Source organism: Grampus griseus, assembly GCF_964374135.1.
Source record: "Grampus griseus genome assembly, chromosome: 16".
NCBI lineage: Eukaryota > Metazoa > Chordata > Mammalia > Artiodactyla > Delphinidae > Grampus > Grampus griseus.
Genome location: NC_139010.1, coordinates 56,442,681 through 56,467,544, shown reverse-complemented (window position 1 = coordinate 56,467,544; position 24,864 = coordinate 56,442,681). Strand labels below are relative to the sequence as shown.

General features: G+C 52.6%; 1 protein-coding gene across 2 annotated transcripts in view; it reads right to left on the bottom strand.

Annotated features, from left to right (window-relative positions):
• Window positions 1–1,356: 1,356 nt before the first annotated feature.
• The window catches only part of UBTD1 (ubiquitin domain containing 1), a 52,050-nt gene continuing 28,542 nt past the window's right edge, over window positions 1,357–24,864 (bottom strand). The window contains exons 1-3 of one of the 2 annotated variants that reach the window (XM_082673710.1): window positions 7,078–7,183; window positions 3,831–4,058; window positions 1,357–2,460 (exon numbers count right to left, since the gene is read on the bottom strand). In XM_082673710.1, the coding sequence (XP_082529836.1) occupies window positions 2,075–2,460; window positions 3,831–4,005 (561 nt within the window). In that variant the 5' untranslated portion in view covers window positions 4,006–4,058; window positions 7,078–7,183 and the 3' untranslated portion in view covers window positions 1,357–2,074. Of the gene's footprint in view, window positions 2,461–3,830; window positions 4,059–7,077; window positions 7,184–24,864 lie in introns of those variants that run through there. The other variant, XM_082673709.1, reaches the window with a different exon arrangement.

The following is a 24,864-nucleotide window of genomic DNA, read 5'->3' as shown; positions in this document are numbered from 1 at the left end:
AGGCCCAGATGGGCCGGGCAGCCGCGCTGCACAAAGGATCGCTGGCTGCCCTTAGCCCTGATGGCGGTGCCACCTGCTGGACGCCTGGAAACCCTGCCCAGCCAGTGCCAGTGAGGGAGCCTAAAGGCCAAATGTGGGGACCCAAGATAAGCCCGCATCCCCAGGCCGTCCCGTGAAAAGGCCCTGCCTGCTCTGGGAAGGGGCAAGACTCTGCCTCATCTGGGCTGGAGTGCCAGGCAGTGGGTGGAGGTAAGGGCAGCCGCCTGCCTCTTTGCACGCAGCTCGCGCAGGCCTTGCCTCTCGGGTCCCACAGCGCCCCCTAGTGAAGCACCGCAGCATTTGGCTGCAAGTCCACTTGTCCCTGACAGACCTCACCCATCAGTCTGTCGCAGGGGGCCTCTGTGGGACTTACACGGTCTTGCTTCAAGGAGCCACTGGAAGGGCTGGAACGCAGCGCCAAGCCCTGCTGACGAAGACACCAGCTCTGACTGATCATCCTTCCCTCCCTGGTTTCCCAGTCAGGCCAACCTGACCGGTGCTCACTGAGAAAGAAAAATACTATCAACTGGAGAAGAAGCAGACCTGTACTGCTCAGTTCCGCACCTGGAACTATGGGAGTGAGGCCTGGGTCACCACGACCCAGGTTGAACCTGCCAGTGAACCACAGACACCACAGCCCTGTGGTTCTGTGACACTCACGTGGCCTGCCCTCAGCTAAACCACCTTATCTAAGGTCCCCCTCTCTGCTTACGTGCACATTTTCCCCTAAGGAAGCACAAGACCCGGCTCTTTCTTCCCTCTGGTTCCCTTGCTGGCAAGCCGACACAGGCTCATCATCAAAATTTACCAGAGATTTTGCTTTCACGTCGCCAAGGGTGCACGCAGCATCTGCAGGACGTCCACACACATCTCAGTCCTGAGGGCCTGGCTCAGGGGGCTGGAGTCTGAAGCCAGCACCCTCGTGCTGCAGGAGCAGAGCAGCAGGTAACTAACGCCACCTTCCGGAGGTGCTGCCTTCGCTTTCAAAGCGAGTTCACACCTGTTATCCCATGTAATCCTGCCAGCAGCTGAGAGGGGAGGCAGGGCAGGCGGCATCACCTCCACTTGAAAGACAAGCAACGCGGGTTCGGAGGTTAAGAGGCTTTTCCGGAGGACCCACGAGAACACAGGTCCGCATACTGGCAGTTCACGGCTCGCTCCACCGTACTCTCTGCGGTGGAGAGCACGGAGCAGTAGCTGCTCTACCCGGAGCAGCTGGGGAGGCCGTGCACCCACCTGCTCCCGCCCCAGAACTGGCTCCAGGGCTCCAGAGAGCTACAGGAGAACCCAAAGCCAAAGCCAGGCAAGAGAGAAGGAAGGAGCAAAAGGCTTTATTGATAAATATGCAGACATGTCTGCACACAGGGACCTGCTGCGGGGCCGTGAGCGGGCTGCAGACCCCCCACTGCCGGGGTTACAGCCAAGAGATGGCCCTGTGCAGGCCTCTGCCATGACAGCCCAGCCATCGGCCACCACCTCATCTCTGCCAGCTGTGCTGGGGGCTGGGAGAGGCAGAGGCCGGCCTCAGGCTCCCCACCCCCGGGGCTCACGAGTGGTCCCCTCCCCTCTAGGGGGCTGGCACTGGGCCCAGGGCAGAGTCAGGGGGTAGGGGCAAGGGAGGGAGACAGCAGCTGCTTCAGACCCTGAGCAGAAAACCGGAGTGAGCACAGCCGGCAGCACCAGATGACAGATCTGGGCTCCAGGGGCCTCCGGGCTGGCCCTCGTGGCTTGAACCTGCCGCGGGGGAGAGGCAGGGTGGAGGGCCCTGGTTTGCCTTTTCTCTGACAAGGTTGGCAAGGCCTGTGTGTGGCAGCACACTGTTTCCTGGGTGCTGGGCACTGGTGGCCCACGGAGTCCCTGGGAAGCAGGGTCCCCTCAGGGCTCGCCCGGCAGCCATACACGGGAGGCTCCCCTGGAGAAAAGAACGGCTCTCAAAGGCAGCGGCAGGGTGGGGGTGCCTAGTGCTCCAGCCGGGAGGCCTCTCAGCCCTGCAGAGGCCTTCCCTGGTCTCTCTGCCCAGGGGTCCGTGGGATCCTCAGTCCTGGGGCGGCGGGGGCTGGTTAATGATGACCTGGATGACAAAATCTTTCTGGATCTTGGTTTCCTGGAGCCGCGTGCGATCTGTGAGCAGCTTTCCAGAGAAGAACCATCGCTGCCAGGATGGCTCGATGCCCTCCTGGGTGTGCAGCTGCCTCTTGAGCTGCCCCACCGTGTCAGGCAGGCTGGCGCTGAGCCTCACGTCCTTGCCCGTGGAGAGGCGTACCTTCAGCGGGAACTCTCGGCGCACGCTGGGGGTGGGCTCGGGGGGCTCCAGGTTCTCCTCCTCAGTGTGCTCCAGAAGCAGGTTCACGGGTGGCGACAGGCAGTAGATGGGCAGCTGGTAGCGATTGCCCAGCTCATCGTAGCATTCACAGAGGGTGCCTGTGGGAAAGGCAGGGTGGTCAGAGTCGGCTTGGGGACCAACTGATATGGATTAACTTGTGTCCCCTCCACCGATTTCATGTATTGAAGCCCTAACCCCACCCCCACAGTGTCACTGTATTTGGAGATAGGGGCCTATATGGGAGTAATTAAGGTTAAATGAGGTCATATAGGTGGGGCCCTGATCCAGTAAGAGTTAGTGCCCTTACAAGAAGACCAGAAAGCTCAAGCTCTCTCTCTTCTCCCACAATGAGGACATAGAGAGCAGGCGGCCATCTACAAGCCAGGAAGAGAGCTCTCACCAAAAACCAAATCAGCTGCCACCTTGATCTGGCGCTTCTCGGACTCCAGAACTAAATTTCTGTTGTTTAATAAGCTACCCAGTCTGCAGTATTTTGCTATAGCAGCCTGAGCAGACTGATACACCTGTCATGGTCATCCCACAGTCCTCAAACCCACCCTACAGGCAGGTCTTCCTGGGACAGCTGGTGGGAGCTCAAGGTAGAGGCAGGAAGATCTGGGCTGACATTCTGGCTCCACCAGGTACTGGCTCATTCAACCCTAGAAAATTACTTAACTTTTCATTTGTTCATTCAACAACTCCTTCCTGAGCATATGTGCTGGGTGCTGGGGTTACAAGGATGAATGAAATAGCATAGGCCCTGCTGTTCATGACTTATACCCAGTGGGCCTCAATCTTCTTACTTGTACAATGTGTTACATATAGTAATATATTGATATTTACTGTATCTTGAGCACCAGCTAAGTGCTGGGACTGGACTAAATGATGTTATGTGTATCTTGTTGAATCCTAACAGCCATCCTATGAGGCTGGTATTACCACTTTATAATTGTTTAGTCACTGAGGCTTTAAATTCAAGAAGCTCACGGTCACATAGCTAGGAAAGAGACACTTGGTTAAAACCCAGTCTCTGACTCTATAGTTTCCATTGTTGCCCTCTGCTTTACATAGTCCCAGGGGCCATTATGAAATTAAATGAGATAATGCAGCAGAAGCTTCTAGCTCGGTGCTCAGCACATAATAATACTCAACAGAAGGTTGTTACCTGAGATGTGCTGGGATCTCAAAGGGCCCTGAGCAATCTTTAGCTTGCTCTCATCACACCGCCTTGAGGTTTGCTGGTGTCTTTCCACGCCCTCGTTAGGCAAGTGGGGACTGTGTCTCATTTTTCTTGGTGTCCCACTCCTGGACCATGTTCATGAGGGCTGCTTGAATGAACAAGCGACTAGCCACACCTGCCACCCACCAGCCTGGATGGGAGCTCCTGACATGGGGCTGGCCACTGGCTCTCCTCCACCCTGACGGCCCCCTCACTCCGGTGGGGAAAGCCCCCGCCCTGCCTGCTCACCATGTGGCAAGGTGATGCTGGCTCCGTCCAGGATGGCCTGAGCCAGCTCGTGGTCGTTGGCCTCAGCTGCATAGGCGGCAGCCTTGAGGGCATCCCAGATCTCCTTGCGGCCCTCGAAGGCGGGCGCTGTGTCCCAGAATTCATCCCTCTTGCTCCGCAGCTGCCCATCGGTCATTGGGTAGTCGCTCTTCCACTTCAGCCGCTCCTTCTTCAGGGGCTCGTTGCGTCCTGGGCAGGACAGAAGGGAGAAGCTCAGCATCTAGAAAGCCAGAGCTGTGGTCCACCCTCTCCCAGCCCTGCCTCCCTGGCCCTCACTGCAGTGGCTCCTGAACGTTCGGGTCTCCGTGCCCTTTCCTGGAGTCAGGGAAGAGTCTGGAAACTGCACACACCCAACCTGGGGGTGTAAACCACTTCTGTTAGCAGACGCAGCATGTACTGCCTTTGTTGTTGTTGCTGCTGCTGTTGAAGTCTTAATTTTACTGTCTTTCTTTGATAATAAAGTAGGACGTGTTCAGTACTTTTAAAATCTGTAAAGAATGTAAAAAATTTTTAATCTGAAAAAGATAACTGCCACGGTTTACGGAGCCAGCTTGTGCCGGATCACAGGCTGGCACTGTAGCCTCAAAATGCCCCGGCAGACGGGGAAACTGAGACCCAAAGAGCTCGTCATTGGTCTAAAGCCACACAGGTACCAATTTAATACCAGGCTTCCGGACTCAGAAGGCCACCCTCTGACCACTGTCTGTACCGTGCTGCCACTGGGGAAAACTTACTTAAGAATTCCACCATTCAGAAGTAACTACTGCTGACACTTAGACATATTTCCTTCCAGCTTTCTTTCCCCCATTTTTCTCAGTAGAGTTGGGCTCGTATCATACAATTTATTTTAAAAATATTCCTTGTTATAAAGAGGATTTAAAATGTTTTCATGCCAATATACAACTTTCTGTTTATTTCACACTTATATTACTGTCCATGTATATTCCCATGACTAAAAATTATAAACGTTTTTAATGTCTTGTTATTAATGTTCCACTATAAAGTTACAAAGAATGTTTTTAGAACCATAACCAACTAACCAAAAAATCCCTGCAGCCTCTGAAGAAGAAAACAATTCTGTTAAATGTCATCATTCTTGTTACCCAGCTCCAAGACAACTCCAGACCTCAGTCAAGATTGAGGGAAGAAGCATCTCTCAAAGGCTTTCGGAAGCTCAGTCACCTCAAGGCTGAAGGCAGAATGAGCCACAGGAGTGAGGTCTAGAGTACTTGGCTCCCGCTATAACTCAGAGCCTGGGTGAGATGCGGAACTAAGGCTGAGGACTGCCCCCACCGGCTGGGGCAGGAGTGGCGGCTCCTCAGGGGAAGAGAAGGACATTCACTGTCTACCAACTGTGTGAAAGAAAACCATGTAAGCACTTTACTTATATACATATCATCCCATTTCACCCTTCCAATGGCTTTAGGTGGTAGGTGTTATTATTACTACTTCACAGATGATGGGACAGGCAGAGAGATTAAATGACTCGCCCGAGGTCATACAGTAAGTGACAGAGTGAGAGTTCCACCTCAGGTCAGACTGAATCCACAAACGGCCCTCCTGTGGGTTTGCTGCTACCAGTGCAGACAGAAAACTCTCAAGCCAGACATTTAATCTGAAGTGTTCCTAGGTTAGCCGAAGGAAATGCAAATCCTCTTTGTAGGAAAATAACTTCAAACCAGGCCTCAAAGAATTCCTGAGATGAAGTTCCGAGAAAAACAAATAACAAGGTCATAGTTTTTTTGTTTTTGTTTCTGTTTTTTAATCACAGCATACAAAGAAACAAGACAATATGAGTCTGAGCCAGCAAAAACAACAGGCAATAGAATCAGACTCACAAAGACTTCAGATATGGAATTCATCAGACACAGATTACAAAAGAACTGAGTTTAAGAAAGGAAAGCCTTCACAATATGAAGAGGGTATGGGAAAAACACCCACATAACTGTCATCAGAAGTATTCTGTGTGAGCAGTAGAGGAGAAACACTAGAGATTTTTCTTTATAATGGGCTACTGATAAATGATGTTGGGACTACAGGTTCTCCATATAGAAAAACATGCAACAGGAGTCCTACCTCATGCCAGCCACAAAAATCAAAACCAGGTGACTCGGGACTTCCGTGGTGGCGCAGTGGTTAAGAATCCGCCTGCCAATGCAGGGGACATGGGTTTGAGCCCTGGTCCGGGAAGATCCCACATGCTGCAGAGCAACTAAGCCCGTGCGCCACAACTACTGAGCCTGTGCTCTAGAGTCCACGAGCCACAACTACTGAGCCCGCGTGCTGCAACTCCTGAAGCCCACGTGCCTAGAGCCCATGCTCCGCAACAAGAGAAGCCACTGCAATGAGAAGCCCGCAGCCCCAGTTCACCGCAACCAGAGAAAGCCCGCACGCGGCAATGAAGACCCAACACAGCCAAAAATAAATTAAAAGAAAAAAAAGCCAGATGGCTCAAAGGTTTAAGTGTGAACGACAGAAAGGAGGCAGAAGGCAGCACAGAAAATGACAGTATTGTCCATGTGCTTTTTTGAAAAGGTTTGGCCTGGAGGTGTTTCTGCCTGGATCAATCAAGTAGCCCTGCATCATGATTTCTGACCCCCTTTCTCTTTGGTCCTTTAGCATTGATGACTCACTGACAAGAGCTTTGATCCATCAGGACTCACAGGCATTATGCAGTGACACCCTCGGGACCTCTGGGGTGCAGCATTTCTGCCTCTCCACTCAAGGACCCAGACGTCAGGGCTTTTTAACTTCTTGAGCTGTTTTCTAAAGTTTTCCTTTCTCCTTCCTCTTTGCCAGATGTCAGTTCTTACTGGTCTCCATTTAACTGCAGCTCCTATTGGGTAGAGGTCAGGCCCAGCTAATGGGCCACTCCTAATCTGCTGAGAGTTGAGAAAGCTTTGTCAGCACTGTCAAAATTGAGAGCATATGGCTCTAGGAAAGAGGCTTCCTAAAGAAGAAAGAGACTAGGCTTCGGGACATGTGTTCTTCCTGCTCAGATGCCCCACCACCCCCTTACTTAAATGGTCAGGTTTTGGTTCTGTCCCTGACAATCAAGGTTGCTGGACTGGAGACCTCAGGACACCTGACATGTAACTGTGTATGAATGCATCTCACTCTTTAATATGAACACAGCCCCATGGTGTCACCTTTCAAAGCTGTCACCTCAGGAGGCCCCCAGTACCTGAGGGATGCTTTGCTCGAATACCTGGCCTTCAGAGTCCCCTCCCCTCCACACGGAGAACAGCATGCTTTCCTGTCTGCGCTGTCAGAGACACACTTCTCACCCCAGGATGGACACGATGCCGGTGAGCCTCCCCAAGTATTAACTGCATCTCCATCACCCAAGACACAAGGGCTTAAAATTTCTTCGCCCTGCACGCTGGTTCTTTCAGGCTGAAAATATGAGAAAATATTAGAATGGGGTGGGGGTGGGGGTGGGAAGGGGGAGGGTTGATGTAAGAAAAGGGCAGCAGAAGCCCAGCTGTCTCAGCTGTCACTGCACTTCTTTGCCAGCAGGGGGCAGGCGCAGCACCTCGGGCCAGGGGCTGGCTCCCTTCACAGTGAGTCAAACACAGCACAAAAATATGCAGCAAAGTTCCCCAGGCCCAAGGCAAGCATGCATAAGAGACATGCCAAAATGTCCAGATCCCTACACACTAATGCTGACAATTTTAGGCACAAATACAGACAAAACAGAAAAGGAAGTTTTTACTCCAAACATTAAAAAAAAGCAAACTGATGATGAGTATTTTAAATTTCATTTACTTAAAAGAAAATGATGTTTTATAGTTAGTTGAGTCAAAAAATATTGGGCAGTGGAAGGGGTGTGAACACTTTCATATGCTGTACAAATTGCTACAAACTTTCTGGAGGGTATTTGCTATGATACCAAAAAGCTTAAAAGTGTGCATCGCTTTGGCTCACCGATTTGGTTTCTAAGAAAGTATTCTAAGAAAATAATCCCAAGCGTGTGGGGAAAGTTCATCTACAAAGCTATTTAGCTCAGCCCGGTTTTCCAGAAATAAATTAAACGCACAGGAGAAAGGCTACATTAACATCTGTGCATCCCGAGCAGCCATTCTGTAATGGGGCAGAAGGAGGCTGAGTAACACGGGGAAATGTGCATTATACAGTGAAAAAAAAGGGTTAGAGAACAGCCAGTGCACTGTGCTCCAGTTTTTATTTCTAAAAACGTATGTAGGGCTTCCCTGGTGGCGCAGTGGTTGAGAGTCCGCCTGCCGATGCAGGGGACACGGGTTCGTGCCCCGGCCCGGGAGGATCCCACATGCCGCGGAGTGGCTGGGCCCATGAGCCATGGCCACTGAGCCTGCGCGTCCGGAGCCTGTGCTCCACAACGGGAGAGGCCACAACAGTGAGAGGCCCGCATACCACACACACACACAAAAACACGTATGTAATATTATATATATTAAAAAGACTAGAAGGATTTACACCAAAATGTTAACAGTGGTTATATCTGATTGACAGTTACCAATGATTTTATTTTGCTTTTATTTTCCAAGTTTCCAACAATAAGCATTAATTACTTTAGTAATAAGAATATAATGAAAGTTGCTGACAAGTAAAAAGGGTACATAAAGTTCTGAGGAACAGCCACAGAAAAGGAGGAAGAGTTTGGGGAGCTGAGAGGTGGGGTTTGAGGGTGGTGGTGAACTGAGAGCCCAAGGCCCACAGCCTCTAGGATTTCAGTTGCTGGCAGCTCTGGGTGACTCTGTTCAGGGCCAGGCAGGCTCTGTTGGTTTCAGCAGCAACAGGAGCAGCAGCATCTAGTGGCCTCTACTTATGTCTCCACCTGTCCTAGATAAGCTCCAGGTCAAAAACAGAGTAACAGAAATGGTCCTTATCCCCAGTGAAGTTGACGAAAGAGAGATTTAAAAACAAAATAAAAGATCAAAGTACACACCTGTATGGGGAGGGACAAAACGCCCATGACAATCATGGGTCTCTATGATTGTGGTGGGAAGGGAACTGAGCAGAGAATGTATGTTTCTGAGTAGACGCAAAAGCTGGGGTGTTGAGGGTTGCCTGAAATACCACTTGTGTTAGGACCTGCTGAGGTGCTGGTTAAAAAGGCAGCTTCGGACTTCCCTGGTGGCGCAGTGGTTAAGGATCCGCCTGCCAATGCAGGGGAAATGGGTTCGATCCCTGGTCCAGGAAGATCCCACGTTCCGCGGAGCAACTAAGCCCGTGCGCCACAACTACTGAGCCTGTGCTCTAGAGCCCACGAGCCACAACTACTGAGCCCACGCGCTGCAACTACTGAAGCCCGCACGCTCTAGGGCCCGTGTGCCGCAACTACTGAGCCCGCGTGCCACAACTACTGAAGCCCATGCGCCTACAGCCCGTGCTCTGCAACAAGAGATGCCACCGCAGTGAGAAGCCCGTGTACCACAATGAAGAGTAGCCGCCGCTTGCTGCAACTAGAGAAAGCCTGCGTGCAGCAACAAAGACCCAATGCAGCCAAAAAAAAAAAACCCAAAAAATAAAAACAGAAAGGCAGCTTCCCAGGGCCCACCTCAGACCCACTGAGCCAGAGTTGCAGGGCTAGGCTGGAGTAGGTACTCGGTTCTGACTGAAGAACGCCACTTGTGAGCACAGCAAAACAAAGTGGAAATGGCCCGCTCATCCATATGTTAACATCAGCTAGTTCAATGGATCGCCTCCAAAGTTGCTGCTGAGAGCAGATTCAGAGGGTAAAGGGGGAAGAGAGCGAGAGGGCACGATGTCTGGGTTGGGGGAGGATAATGATGGTGGACGCTGTGGTTTGGCCTGGATAATGAATGGTGTCTGGCAATACCACCCCCAAGGGACGGTGGTGAAAGGAGAGTGAGAGAGAGAACACTAAAGATCCTTTCCAATTTACATAGAGCTGGAGTGCATCTATGCGCATGTGTGCGTATGTGTGTGATTCACACTGCTTAACTCAGAATAACTACACAAGAGGGGATTCTCAAGAACCCACGGAAGGACAGCGGGCCTGGCTGCTTCCCTCTGAATATCCCTGGCCCAGTGCAGGTTCTCAGCAAGTGTCTGCTGAGTTGAAAATGGAACTGACAAATGCACAGTGAACGGTGTGGGAGCATGGTGGAGGAATCACAGCTGAGAGCAGCAGTGGGCAGGCAGGGGAAGTGGGAGAAGGGGCTGCCGTGAGGGAAAAGTCAGGCAGTCCCTTTGCTTGTTGATCTCAGACCCCAAGAGATCCTTACTGTGGCCTCGGGGACTGGCATACCTGAGTCACTGGGACGTGACACCAAGTCTGAGACCAGCCAAGGGAACCAGAGATTTCCCAGGAGAGTCAGTCCACCCAAGCCAGGAGACGGCCCTATTTATACCTGTGGCAATCCCCAAGCTCTATTTCCACACTCGGTTACCAAGCTGCATACCCAGGTCCCTGCTCCAGGGATGGGGCCAGCCATGTTCTCCCCAGAAGTACTGATTATGTGACAAGCCTGGGCTTGCTCTGGCTGGTGGGAGAGATGAGGCTTCAGGCAGAAGAAGGGACAAGAGCCTCCCCATCCCAACAGCCTGGGCTGCAATGGCCCTTTGACCAGGATGCAGACTCCAATCTCTCCTCCCCTCCCCTTCCGCCCTGGCAGTCACAGCTGGGCTGCAGGGGGCTGGAGAGATGTGGCTGAAGTATGGCACCTGGCAGAGGGGATAAGAGATTCAAGAGAACAGCAGGCCCAGAAAAGGATCAGCCCAGCCAAGGAGGGAGCAGGCAGGGGAAGCAGAGCGCAGGTAATCCCTTCAGGAAGCACAGTATTTATAGTTAGACTTAGCCCAGGATGACCCTCAGAGCCTGGGTAACCTTCAAAAGGAAAGTGCTAGCCCAGCTCTGCTCAGCTGGGGCCTCCCCACCTGGCCTCTTTACAGCCTGGGCCCATCTTCCCCATTCATTCCCTCGGGCCCAGCTCCAGGGTTCAGGGAGGGAAAGGGGTGGAGCCAGTTGCTAAGTGACAGCCCAGGTTTCCTAAACTGCATCCCTTCCTAGGGCACGTTGGGTCCCGGGGGTCCTGGGCAGGGTTGAAGGACTCGAGGCTCCTCTGGGAGCCCTGAACTCAGCTCTGTGATGGCGCCCAGCCTGGGGCAACTGCAGTTCCCTGAAATGGTCCAGTTTGTCCCCCTGAGGCTGGGACCACCTCCAGTTCATCACTCGCCTCCTGGGGACAGGCCCCGGTCTGGCACACAGCGGGTCTCAACCACTGTTTGCCCAATGAATGAGTGAATAAAGTGAACGAGCCATCTGGGAAAAGTGGGAGGAGCTGGAGAGGGCAGAGGCCAGATCAGAGACGGGGAGCAGAAGAAATCTGCTGGAAGAAATCCCAGCAACGGAGAGAGGCAAAAGACAGGGGGTGGCAGAAGTGGCAGTCCAGGAGGGACAAAACCAGTTCTGGAGGTGTACAGTGAGGAAACCCGCCGGAGAATGAGGGCCTGGGTGTCAGAGACCACGCCCTGTGAGGGCCTGGAAGCTTCGTGGCAACGGGAGAGACGAAAGTGCAGCCAAGAAAACTAACCCGACCCAGAGCCCCCCTGCTTGGGCGGCTGTGAGCGTGGACAAGGGGGCACACAGAACCGTGGAGACAGTGTGCGCTTTCACTGTGCTTGCACACAACGCACACATTTACTGGGGCGGACTCAGCGGAGCAGGCCTTTTATCTGCTCTCTGCTCGGTGCCCCCAGCCCAGGGCCCCCGGCTGAGAGGCCAGGCAGGGCTAAAGGTGGCATCCCAGGCTGGGCTCTGACCAACTCTCCCCTTCCCCCAAGCTGACTTCCCCCAGCCGTTCCCCTGTCCCATTTCCTGAGGGAAAACTGGAAAACTGGCCTTTCTGATCTCTACAAACAGAACCCCCAAATCCCCAGGGCCTACTCTGGGATCCAGCCTGCTATACAATCAACAGCTCCTTTTCTGGGGCTGGCTGGGAAAGAATGATGTATTTCATAAGCAGAGTTATAAAACGTCAGGTGTTTGGGAAATGACAGTTATTCTTCTTGTTTTAAGTTCACATGAATTAAAAACAAAAACAAAAACCCAGCCTGTTCCTTTCCTGTAGTGAATATATTCCCATCTTCTTCATGTGCTGATTTTTGTTCCCAGGTGTAACAAAGTCCCGGCCTGAATGTGAACAGTTCCAGGGTTACCAGCTCTAGAAAGAACCTAGATTACAGATAACCATGACTTGAGACACATTAGCATAGGCTCTCTCTCCAATCTGGCTACTTACTTATGCATGGGCTTCAGAGATGGATGGGGTGGGGGTGGGGGCTGCTTTGGCTACTGACCACCTGTGTGAGTGCAGGGGCCCAACCTATCATTCCAAGCCTCAGTGCTCCCATCTGTACAGAGGACGTGACTCCCACCTCATGGGACTGCTGTAAGGATTACAGAGACCACCCTGCCCAGTACTTAAAAGACGGTAGCTATTGTAATTAGTGAGCAAGCCGAGTCAGTCGTGCTCATTATCATTACGCAATTAACAGAATGAAAGGTTACCATCTTCTTTTCCTTTTCCATAAAGTTGCTGTGATTTTGAAAACTGTGAAAACCCCTGCTGTAGTGAACTCTTGGTCTCTACCTCCCCCAGTGCGGTAGGATGCAGGGGTTAAATGAGGTTAAGTTTGACAGGGACAAAAGAGCGGGCTTGATGGTTGCCCGCTTCCCTGTTCGGCTGCACAGCGTAGGGTCAGCACTTTTCCCGGGGCAGAAGAGTGAGGATGGCGGCTAATAAGTAAAACAGGAACTCCCCAGAGGTCACTAGAAAGGTCTCCGGTATCTGGCCAGCTCCCCTTGCTACCTCAGGACTCTAGGGAGGAGAGACAGGTCATCTCTACCACTGCTTTCTACAGCCCTGCTGTCAAGGAGGGTCCCCGCAGGGAGGATCCAGACCAGCACCAGCTTGGCAGCCAGGTGCCTAGAGGCCTGACTTCTGACACCCAAGACTCTGTCCCCCTGGGTGTCAAGCGCCATCTGTGCTTCACTCAGACATGCGCCACTCCATCAGGGCAGGTCCCCCAGAGCATGGCAGAATCCTGAAGCCAGGAGTGACCTTAAAGTCATCTACTCTAGCCCCTTCATTTTAACAGATGAGGAAACCGAGGCTCTGAGAAGTGATGGACCTGTCCCAAAACCCACAGCTTTTGCCCGTGTGTGTGTCGGGGTGGGGGGATGGTAAATTGTTTCTATCAAACCACTCCACTGCCAGTGAAAGCTCAATTATAACTAGAACATTAAAATGATAGGCTTTTGACCCAAAGATGATGAAAACTCCAACGGGAAAAGCAGTAAGAAGAACACGCTTCAGGAGCAAGAGTGGAAGAGTTACGAGTCAGTCTGTTCCCACTAGGAAAGAACGAAACCTAAGAGCGGACTCCAGGGCCTGACTGTGCATCCAGGTCTCCTGTGGGCTAGAGAGAAACACAGACTCAGGCACTAGCCCAAGACTCTACTTCCGCATGGCTGGTATGGGGCTCAGTGATGGAGACCAACCTCCCACCCGTATGACACTCCCGCGGGGGGCAATTCAGCCTCTGTGGGCACTTCTGGAGACACTCACTATGCCAGGAGGAAACCTATCCCATTGCTGGATGGATCAAATGGTTAGAAAGTTAAGTGTTATAGTCACCCTTCACTGAGCACTAACTATGTAGCAGGCAGTAGGACCGAGAAACACAGAGACCGAAGGTCCAGATTTTGGAGTCAGACAGACCAGGGTTTTAACATCAGCCCCATCATAAATTAGCTAAGTGACTTTGGGTAAATGTCTTAAGCTTTCTAGTCTCCTCTTCTGAGAAGCAAGGAGTTAGTAACGGCCCACTTCTTAGGGAGGTTGGGAGGATTGAAAATCTACACATATATATTACATTAGCTAATAGGATCAAGAAGACGATATATAATAAATCAACTCACCTAACACCCCACACCCCAGGTGCAGTCTCCCTAGCCCTTCAGGTTGTTTCCTCAACCGGAAGACACACACACACACACACACACCCCAGCACCGTACTTGCTACAGAGGAGGCACTATTATTGTCACTGAAATTGTTTTTGCCATTATTAAGATTATTATTTTGACCTGGAATCCACTGGCTCTGCTCTCTGGAATGACACAGAACAAGTCACCACGACTGTCACTGTGCCATTTTGCTCTTCTCCAGACTGAAGATCCCTGTTCCCTCTGCTGTTACTCCAGCTTCTCTACCATCCCGTCCACCCTCCTCTCAACTAACCAACTCACCTAACAGCCCACGTGAGATCTGCCCAGCACCAAGCGTCCCTGGGCTCTCGCTTCCTCTGCCTGAGTGCCAGCCCCTCTGCCTCCACCGCAAACACGACAGCGAGTCTGCCCAGCACTGCTGGGGCTAGAAAAGACCCCACAACCCTTCCCCCGGCTGTGCCTCTATACTCTCTCTGGCCTGGTGTCAGTTTACAGTCCACACCCTGTCTTTCTTTCCGGCCTGTCTTAAGTGGGTGAACTTGGAGTGAGAAGGCCTGAGTCTGTTTCCATCGCGGCCTGTGCCAGGTGACCTGGGGCACGGCCCTTCACTCTCCAAACACATCTGCCCAATTCTGTGTACCTCAGAGACGCTGAAATGCTCCAGGGAGCTTCTGTGAGAAGGGCCTTGGTCAAGTGTGAGGTGTACACAGAGGCCTGACATCCCTGAGATCTGGAACCCCGCCTTGTTTAGGCTCACCCACGTCTCCACATGCCACAGCTCAGAGCCTGCAACGTTCTGTTTGTGGATCAACAGAGAACTCCTCGTCTGAGCACGTTCGTTCTCCTCCAAAGCCAGGCTCGGGCCTTGCAGGCAGCTGGCTGTGCCTGACTCATTCTTTCCCCTTCTTCCTCTACAGCCCGTGAATCACTGGCCCTGTCAGGCCAGCATCCTCCTTGTTTCCTTCCCATGCTTTGCCTGGTCCTGACCTCCATCCATCAGAATGCAGGCCAGAAGCGTCTTCCCTCCGGGACCCACATGTACCTCACCCCTGGCCCCATGGGGTGTGACTGTCCCACACCGCCCTGAGTCACATGCTGACATGTGTGCGTGTCCCCTGCACATTGTGCTGTCCCTTCAACTTGACCATCAGCTCCTGGAGGGCAGGCTCTCGAGAGGCATCATACATCATACAGGCATCAAAAACACAGCTGCCTGGGACCCAGCCCCAGGGATTCTGATTTAATTGCTCTGGGGTATGGCCTGAGCATCAGAGGGGTTTAAAAGCTCTCCAGATGATTCTAATATGTGGCCAGGACTGACAAGCACTGATGTGGAACTAGGCTGGCTGCTTTGACTGTTTAATGAGGCCTCTGAGAGGGTCTGGCATGGGGGTACTCAGGGAGAACCCTGACAGTCCATCTGGACAGTCCTCTCAAGGCTCGCAGCCAGGCTGGTCATAAGGCAAGGAGTGGATAGCTCAGGGGACCCTGTGCCTTGGGAAACCCGGCTGCAATGTCCAGAGGACACGGGGCTAGGGCCCTCTTTGCAGATAGGAGTGGGTAAGCCAAAACGAGAGGCCAAGAGCAGGGCTTTGGAGTCAGACAGCCCTGGACTAGCTACCTCACACTCCTTACTAACAAGGAGGGCCCCTTCTCTCGCCACTCTACTCAGCCCGGGGCCTGCTCCCTCGAGCCTGTGCGGCCAGCACCCAGATACCCTTTTCTGTAGGGACACAGGCTGAGCCACAGACTTTTGGAGAGAAAATATGTAGCTCCAAGGCATTGGGGGACAGTGGAGAGCAGAGGGAGGGAGGTCCTGTTTCCTAACAAAACCCCCACCCTCTCCCCAGCTGCTCTGGGCAAGGAGAAGGGAAAAACCTGACTCATCAGTGCTGTGTGACTCATAGGCCAACAAAACTTACTTGCCAGACCGGCAGGGAGGAGAGCCTACTGCTCCCACCACAACCGGGGGCCGTGGGCAGGTAAAGCCCATCCCTCCATCCCTGCCCACCACCAGCTGCCAGGCCTGAGTGGCGGCCTGGCAGGAGTGTCTTGCTCAGCTTGGCCCCCTGACAGCCGCACCCTCCTGTGGCTGGTTCAGTAACTTACCAGCAAGGGGTGGTGCGCGGCTGGGAAGGGGAGAGAACTCAGAAGGTCTGGAACATAGAGAAGTGGCTTAGGGATCAGAGAGGACCTGGGTCTGACTCTCATGTCCACCCCCTCACAGGTGTGAGCCCAGGCAGCTGAGCCTCTGGACTTCAGTTTCCACATCCATAAAATGGGAGCAATGATATCCACCTTAAAGAACTAGTGTAAGGATTAAACAAGGTACTGGTGCTTCCCTGGTGGCGCAGTGGTTAAGAATCCGCCTGCCAATGCAGGGGACACGGATTTGAGCCCTGGTCCGGGAAGATTCCACATGCTGCGGAACAGCTAAGCCCGTGCGTCACAACTACTGAGCCTGTGCTCTAGAGCCTGCGAGCCACAACTACTGAAGCCTGCACGCCTAGAGCCCGTGCTCCGCAACGAGAAGCCACCGCAATGAGAAGCCCACACACCGCAACGAAGAGTAGCCCCTATTCGCCGCAACTAGAGAAAGCCCATGCGTAGCAACGAAGACCCAATGCAGCCAAAAAAATAAATAAATAAAATAAAATAAATAACTTAAAAAAAAAACGAAAACAAGGTACTGTGTGTAGTCTAGTATTGTGTGAGGCACCAAGTAGGGGCTCAAAAACGGTAGTGATTATTATTAGTCATGTAAGTACTAGACTTAGGATTATAGAGAGATTTTTTTACATCATTTCACTTAATCCTTACAACAACCCTGTATGGCAAATAATGTTACTCCCATCTTACAGATGAGGACGCTGAGGTTCAGGAACCCTGGAACAGTGGCAGGAATCCAGTGAGTGGTTTCAGATCCTCTCACTCTCAGCCCTCTCAGTGCTTGTCCCAGACCCTGTCCGGCATGCCATCTCCCCAGGGCAGTGAGAAGAACGCCCTGGCTGGGGCTGGGAGGAGGGTGGGAGAGGAGGTGACCCCCTCTCCCCTCCGACACACATAATTTTTTTGAACATCTTTATTGGAGTATAATTGCTTTACAATGGTGTGTTAGTTTCTGCTTTACGACACACGCAGTTGGCAGGCACAGAAGCAGCTCCGCCTCTAGCCCAAAAGGGGAGGCCTAGCGGGAGGCACCACTGACCAGTCCTGTGTGTAGTGCAGCATTGCTGTCAGTCCTGCCCTGCCTCTCACTCAGCCTGGCTTGACTCTAACCCATGTGGTGCCTCTGGAAATTCACTCAGTGACGCCTATGTGTGTGTTGGCCTCCATGCCAGGTGATGAGCTCTTCAAGGCAGCACCTAGTCTCGTTAGTATAGGCACCTGAATGCCTAGCCCCTAGCCTGGGGCCAGCTAAGCAGCTCAGTCCGGCTGCCAAAAGCCTCAGACTCCAGGCCTGAGATGGAACCCTGGCTCTGCCACTTACTTGCATGACTTGGGCATGTTATTTAACCATTGAGAATCTCAGTTTCCTCATCTGGAAAATGGGAACAACAACCGTCACTACCTTACAGGGTTACGATGAGCACTATGGTAAATACCAGGACATTAATAATCATGGCTAACATGTATTAAGTTCTTATCATATGTCAGGCACTGTTCTAAGCCCTTTACATGCATTAAGCCACCTAATCCAAAGGTCACATAGCTAGGTGGCGGGCTGGCTCTGAAACCCCCATGAGATACGGCCTCTTGGACTTCCCTAGTGGTCCAGTGGTTAAGACTCTTTACTCCCAGCGCAGGGGGCCTGGGTTGGATCCCTGGTCAGGGAACTACGTTCCGGCATGCCGCAACTAAGACCTGGTGCAGCCAAATAAATAAATGTTAAAAAAAAAAAAAGATAACGGCCTCTGCTGAGCGTCAAGTGCTCGGTAGGTCATGAATGCTCATCACACGGGAGCTAGTTTAGCAAATGCTCGGAAAGCATTGCTGAGCCGAATCAATGAATGGACCTCCTTGAGTCTAATTTCCTTTCCACCAGCAAGCATTTACCACTGAGTCCTATTTTGTGTACAGGCGAACTGGGTTATTTGAAGTTTCTGTGAAATATAAAGCAAAAAAAGAAAAACAAGTTTTTTAAAAAGCAAGGCCTCCTCACCCCTCTCAGGAGGGTAATGGGATCCAGATTGCTGGAGCGAGAGGCAGGGATCCCAACCTGGGAAGTTCCCCAGGTCCCTCCCCCTTCCTCAGAGAACATTCCAGATGGAAGGCGCCAGCCCTCAGGAGGAGAGGGGACAGAAATGCCCAAAGGTGCTGCCTGTGGTGGCCCTCCAGGGTGCCTCTGAGGAAGGGTCTCTGGGCGCCCAGGCACCTCGTGCTGTTTGTTTTGGCAACGCCTGAGGAGGTGGTGGGCTGGGAGGGCAGGGAGCTCACAGGGGCTGAGCGGCCTCCAGGAGTGGGCCTGGCGTCTGTATGGAGCGCAGGGCCCCGTCCTGCTACCAGCCAGGCCGCAAGGGCAGGCCCTTGAGCTAAACAAGGAGAGGTCTCCCCAGCCAGCCCCAGGGCAGCTCTTCTCTAAGCAGCAAAACCCTTGTTTCAGAGAAAAGTGGGAACGGTTTTCAGAGAAGCCCACTTATCATGGGAGGCAGGTAAAGTGGACCCGATCAGGGAAGGCGGGGAGAACACGGACACAACACACTGCTCATCCCTCCAGACACCTCCCCAGGGGCCCCCAGAAACCCCAGACTCCTGAGGCACAAGTCAGCTTCAGCTCCCACCCACACTGCCCACCGGGCCTCTCGGGGACACACCCCTTCTTCACCTCCGGGGCAGCTCCCGACTCAGCTCTGAAGGCTGCACACTTCAGCCCCAGGACCAACCTGGTTCATTCAGCCCCTGTGACCTGGGGCAGGTCATCTCCCTGCAGGCCCTCTTCTGGGCCCCCATCTGGTAAATGAGGCAGTTGGACTAACAGATCCAGGGTCCCTCCTGGCTCTAAGACTCAACTCAAATCTCCTTGTGGAGAGACCTGTGCGGGGCCAGTGAGGGGCACAAAGACAACTAAAGCAAGATCTCTTCCTTCAAAAACTCAGGGGTCCCGCCCAAAACCACAAGGCAAACCATACGTGTGATCTTGCATGCACTCAAAGAGCTACGACATTCTGTGCACAAAAATGCTGCAAGACTGACAAGAGAGAGAGACTCTCAGGCACCCATGGGATCCCTGCTGAAGTGGAAATGGCTCGGATCTCACACAGCCATCCACCAGCACCAGGCACTGTGCAACCCAGGAGAACATGACACGTCCCAACCAGATGAGCTTCTAACGTCACCTGGGCCGGGGCTGAATCGCGCAAGTGATGCATGGTGCTGCTTTCTGGTTTTGTGATACGTTATGTTCATGCTCCCTATTCTGAAAATACTTGAATGCATAATTTAGGAAACCCTTGTAGTATGTTACTCTGCAGCACATTTTAAAAAAATAAACAAATGCATAATAAGTAAATGATATGCCCCCCACACAAGCAGGCAAACTGCCGCGTGCTAGAGCAGAGGTACCTGGAAAGCATATCGGGAACCACACCCTGACAACCAGGCCTCGTCTACGCACCTGTCAAAGGGGTGGGCAGGAGCTGGGTTAGAGCATCTCCACAGCCGGCAGCTTCCACCTACGACCCTGGGTGACAAGGACTCTGGAAATAAGCAGGCTCCAGTGGGCTAGGGGGGCAGGCTAGAGGAAGCCTCCCCCTCGCGCTCACATTTCAGACTTCCCATTTCTCCTTCCCCAGCACAGTGACCCACTCTGGCCTCTGCTACTGCTAGAGGAAGAGGCAGCTTCCGAACTCTGGGCCTCAGTTTCCCCCTGGGGTTATGGGGGTGGCAGGGGAGGGGAAGCGTCCCTGATGGAGGATCCAGATGCAAGAGGCCCAGTCACATGTAGAGCCTCCAGGCTGGCTGGAGGTCGTCAGCCCCTGCTCATGCTCTCTCTCTCTCTCCTGCCCCCTGATGCTGCCGGGCTTGGCCTGGGAGCAGCCTTGCTGGCCCACACCCAAGTTCACAGGACCCTACCACCCCACCCCCAAAGTAATCCAATTCTTCTCGGTCAAATGACAGCTGGAGGTGGGGCTAGGGAGCCCTAAGGCGGGAGAGGGCTACGGTTACTGGCTCCCAGGGTGCTGACGCCCAGACAAAAGGGTCATGGCCTAGATTCATTTCAACACAATTCTGAACACCCACTGTGTTCAAGATCTTACCAGGCACTCAAGGGGCCTGAGACTGTGAGGATGTCATTTTAATTACCTTAAGGTTTAAACAGCACCTGCTCAGAGAGGCTTTCCCTGCTGACCTAACTAAGGTGGGCTCCCCTGTTCCCCATCCCAGCCCCTTTCCTTCTAAGTAGTGTCGATCCCAATTCTGCTGTGGTTAGTTTACTCATTTTTCTGTCTGTCTCCCCATCAGAATGCCAGCGGCTCATAGGAAGGGCCCTGGTCTCTCCTTCACAGTGGCACCTGGCACCCTACACATAGTAGGTCCTTAGTATTAGCTGAATGAATGAATGGATGAATGGACAAATGAATGAATGACTACACCACCAGACAAGCCAGAAGTGACATAAAAAAGATTCAGAAGGCTGTGGGGAAACAAATGAGGGAGTGAGCACATCTGTGAGGCTCCATGGAGGAGGTATAACATTGTGAACTTGGCCTTGAAGTGGGTGACAGAGGAGGCGTTCCAGGTGGAAGGTACAGAAGCAGCAAAGGCCTGGAGTCAGGCTGGGACAGTGAGTGCCGGGCAGCAAGATGGGCTGAAGTTTGATGAGTCCGCCCGGGCCCTGATGGGTGCCCTTTCTCCGGCCCACTGGCCTCCTACTCAACATTGCTCTTCACTCTTCGTTGACAAGGTCAGGACTATAGAAATATCTGAACAAAAGTCTGCAGTGTGGTGAGCAGGGGTCATTTCTAAATCAAACTCTCGCTGTGGCATCCAGGCTGTGCACCGCTTTCTTCTTTTCTAGTGTCCATCCCTGGTTGACTGGCTCTGGTTCTACACAGCTATGCCACCACTGGGGGACGGCGGGGCAACTCCCAACCTGGTCGTGACAAAGACCTTTTATTACCCTCCCCCCACAAGTCTCGAAAGAACTTCTCTCCAACTACATTTAGATTATAATTTTTCTAACGGAAACGCTAAGACATCAGTCAACTAAAGCTTCTCATCAGCATATGGAAACTAGTGGCTCAGGGAGATCATAGAATTCCAGCCCAGAAAAGATGCTTTGGTCAATTCTGGAAGGTTGTGATGCTTCTGTGACTCAAGTTCTTGAGGTCAGGAGATGGGGGAAGAACAAAGGAGGTGAGAGACATGGTCAGAAGGAGGAGGAATGGGCAGAAAACCCCAGAGGTCCCACTTCTAGATCCAGGTGGGATCTCCCCACTGCCCACACGCTCCTCTTCAAGGGAAGAGGAGTCTGGGGTGCAAGCGGGGAAGGGGAGGTTGGCAAACGAAATTCTAGCCAATCAAAGGCTTTCACCACAGAGCTTTAGATCCTGACTTGGTGCAAAGTGGGGAGGGTGGGGGGAGGGAGCAAGGAGGACTGTGAGCTCGACGCCATTTTTCTGGGTAGAGGTCTAGGGTTGGAGTAACTGCCACAGGTAGGTGGTGGCCCTTGGAGGCTGTGTGCTTCCCAAGAAAACAGGCAGCTCCAAATGAGCCCGAGTTTATAAAGACAGTGTTAGCATCAGTGAGCAAAAAAATCTGGGGAATACACACCAGTCTTTCCACTGGAGGGGTGTAGTAATGGGCCTTTAACTTTCTAGAATATATATTTGTATATGGATTGACTTCTTAAAAAAATAAGGTCTCGTGTGTGTGTGTGTGTGTGTGTGTGTTAAGCTTTGGTTTAAGTGTGGTTTGGTAGAAAACTTTATAAGCCTTACAGGGAAAGGCAATAAAAGATGCTTGTCATGACAAGGTGGAAACAACTCAGTCAGGACTTTGGGTGTCTTCTGCCCACAAGGCACCTCTAAGGAAAGATTCTTCCTCGCTGTCCTGGATCTGATAAAACTCCCATTTAAGCCACTCTGTAGGAGTTGTGCTGCAAACAAACTGTAAGGGCAGGGCTGGGCCTTAACCATCTCTGGAGCTCCAGGGCTCAGGCCAGTGCCTGGCACACAATCGGTGCTCAATAAAGGCTGAGAGAAGGATCGAGGGAGAGGATCACACGGTGGGGTGGTGAGAGCCCAGGTCTCCTGGGCAGAGATGAGGGTGAGAGTGGGAAAGGGGACAACGGAGGGGAAAACACCTGACCTCCTGGTGGAGCCGCCCTCAGGCCTTCGTCTCCGGGAAAGGCAGCCGGCTGTGTGGCTAGGAAAGATGCAGCTGGCCCTGCCTGCGGGGTTTCCCAGAGTAGAAGGCTGCAGGGCCCGGCCCGTCTCGGGCAGCTCGGCCGTGGCCCACATCACCTGCCCTCCCTGAGACAGTCTGACGAGGACTGAAGATCTGTGTCAAGCAAGAGCTGAGTCAGACTTGAGGGGACAGGTCAGGCCTCATCCTCTCAGGTGTGCTCCACCGGCCCAAGGCCAGGCAGGAGCAGCCTCTTCATCCTCCCCTCAATCCACCTCTGGGGCAGAGGAGAAAGGCAGGCTCCCAGGGTGCTGAAACCCAGAAGAAGCAAGGCCCTAGGAAGGCCCCCTGGCAGACAGGATGCAGCTGGCAGCTGTGTGCTAGGAGACCACCTGTTTTGCCCCAAGCCTCCTCCCCGCAGTGGACTGTGCAGACAGGCTCTGGCAGTGGGGAGAAGGAGGCGGCAAACCCCGGGCAGCAGGAGGTATCTGTTTTCAGCACAGCCACTAAAGGGACAGGGAGGGAGCCCTGTGGGCTGGGCTCTCGGCTGCTGGAAAAGGCATCCTCTCAGTTTCAACTCAGTTGGGGTCAAGAACTGCTGAGGCCGGCAGCCCTGCACGGGGGATGCTATTTACTTGCGTGTGAGCACCCTGTCGCCGTGGTGACCCTGAGACGCACCAGGCAGGAGCCAGCCACAAGGCCAGGAGCAGAGCCCTCCCTGCTGTAGCCCTGGCCTTGACCTTTCCAGCTAGGAAAGCAGGTTCGAAGCACTCCTCCACCTTCGCTGGACCCGACCACGGCCTGTGTGGACCGCAAAGATTCATGAGACTTCATCCTGCCTCAGGAGGGCCCAAGACACGCCCAGAAACAAGAACACAAAATCAGAAAGTGACAAAGGCCATAAGAAGCATGAACAAGGACCATCGGGGCTTTAAAGGAAAGAAAGAGCTCACCTTGATGGCGGACATAAAGGGAAAGACTCAAAAAGGCTGCTGGGAAGAAGACGGCATTAGATAACAAGCAAACACGCCCCAACCCTACCCTGTGGACAATCCCAGCTGCCTGGTTAGCTCCAGAGCCAAGAGACTACAAACCAAGAGCCCCTTGGTTCAGGGGTGCTCCCTCCAGTGGGCTGCTTTCCTCAAGCCAGTCAGTCCCCTGCTACCTGCTCCCCAACTGTCCCACTTTTGTAACCCTCAGTGTCCCACTTGGCTGCCCCTGCCCTTCCTCATACCTATCAGGTGGCTCTCTACCCAGCCCCCAGTATCACAGTGAACCTACTGGTCTTGGCCCTCAGATCCGGGCCCCACCCCCATCCCATCCCAGCTCAGCTTTTCTGTTCTGGACCCGTTTGGAGACTACCCTGGGGTGGCAAATTCTTACCAAATTCCCACCACATTCCTCACCTGGAGACCTGGAATGACAAGGCAGCCTGCTTCGGACCTAGGAATCATCTACGGCAGTGTCCAAGGTCCCCGGTCACTGGGCAGTTTCTCGGAGCACCAGGATGCTGGAGCTCAGAAAGCGTAAAGGGTCGGGTTCTAGACCCAGTGCCGGAATCAGTCACAGGACCCAGTGAAAGGCTGTGGCCCAGGGCTGACCCCAGGACCCGCCATGCCAAGCACGATCAGGACTCCTGTCTGATTGCCCTTCTTTTCATTTTTTTGTGTTGTTTAAAAGGTGACATATACTAAATAGAGAAAAAGTACACAATAAAACACAAAAAGAAAAAAAATTAAAGTCACCCAAATCCTGACACCCAGCAATAAGCAGCAATAACATGCTGAACAATTGTCTTTCTGTTCCTCTCAACGCACGCATGTGTTGCTGGGATCACGTAGTGTGTACAATCCAAACTCCCACCATTAGTATGTCCTCAATCCTGCTTTTATTTTAATCTGCTAAGCCAGTGATTTGCAGCCCTTGCTGCTCATCAGATTCGCCTGTGGAAGCTCTGTAAAAATGCAGATGCCCAGGTTGTACCCCGAAAGGTCAACTCAGGAAATAAAGGAAATCCAGAATAAATAAGACACTTCCAAAAAATCCTGTTGTTTTCTGTCTCACATAGAATCATTCAATAAATATTTACTGGGTACTTACTACATGTTTAGCACTGTACAGGATGTACTTTTTCATAACAAAAAGCTTACATCATTCTCCATTCATTGATTCACTCATTCAAGAAAATGTATTGAGCTTCTCCTATGTACCAGACCCCATGCTGGGGAACAGAGACACAAAGCCAATAAGACAGGCCCTCAAGGTCAGAGCTGGTAAGGGAGACAGACACATAAGGAGATAGTAGAAAACAATGTACAAACACAAGGACTGCGATCACACAGGACCATGGGAACACAGGAGACGGGGTCTCACTCAGTCTATGAGAGGTCCTGAAGTCGGCTCCGAGTCTAGAGATGAGCAGGGGTTAGCCAGGCAGTGGAAAGAAGGGGAGCAAGGGCCTGGAGGTGAGCAGGGGAAGCACAAGCAGTGCTGCCAGAGTGTGACGTGCAAGGCAGGAGGCGGCTGGAAACTAAGCCAAAGCAGAGGTGAGAGCAGGCTATGGAAGGTGTGAGGCCAGTGTGGACACTACCCCCAAGAGCTGGAAGAACCCAGAAAAGATGCTGCAGAAGAAGGACATGCATTTTTTTTAAATAAATTTATTTATTTATTATTTATTTATTTTTGGCTGTGTT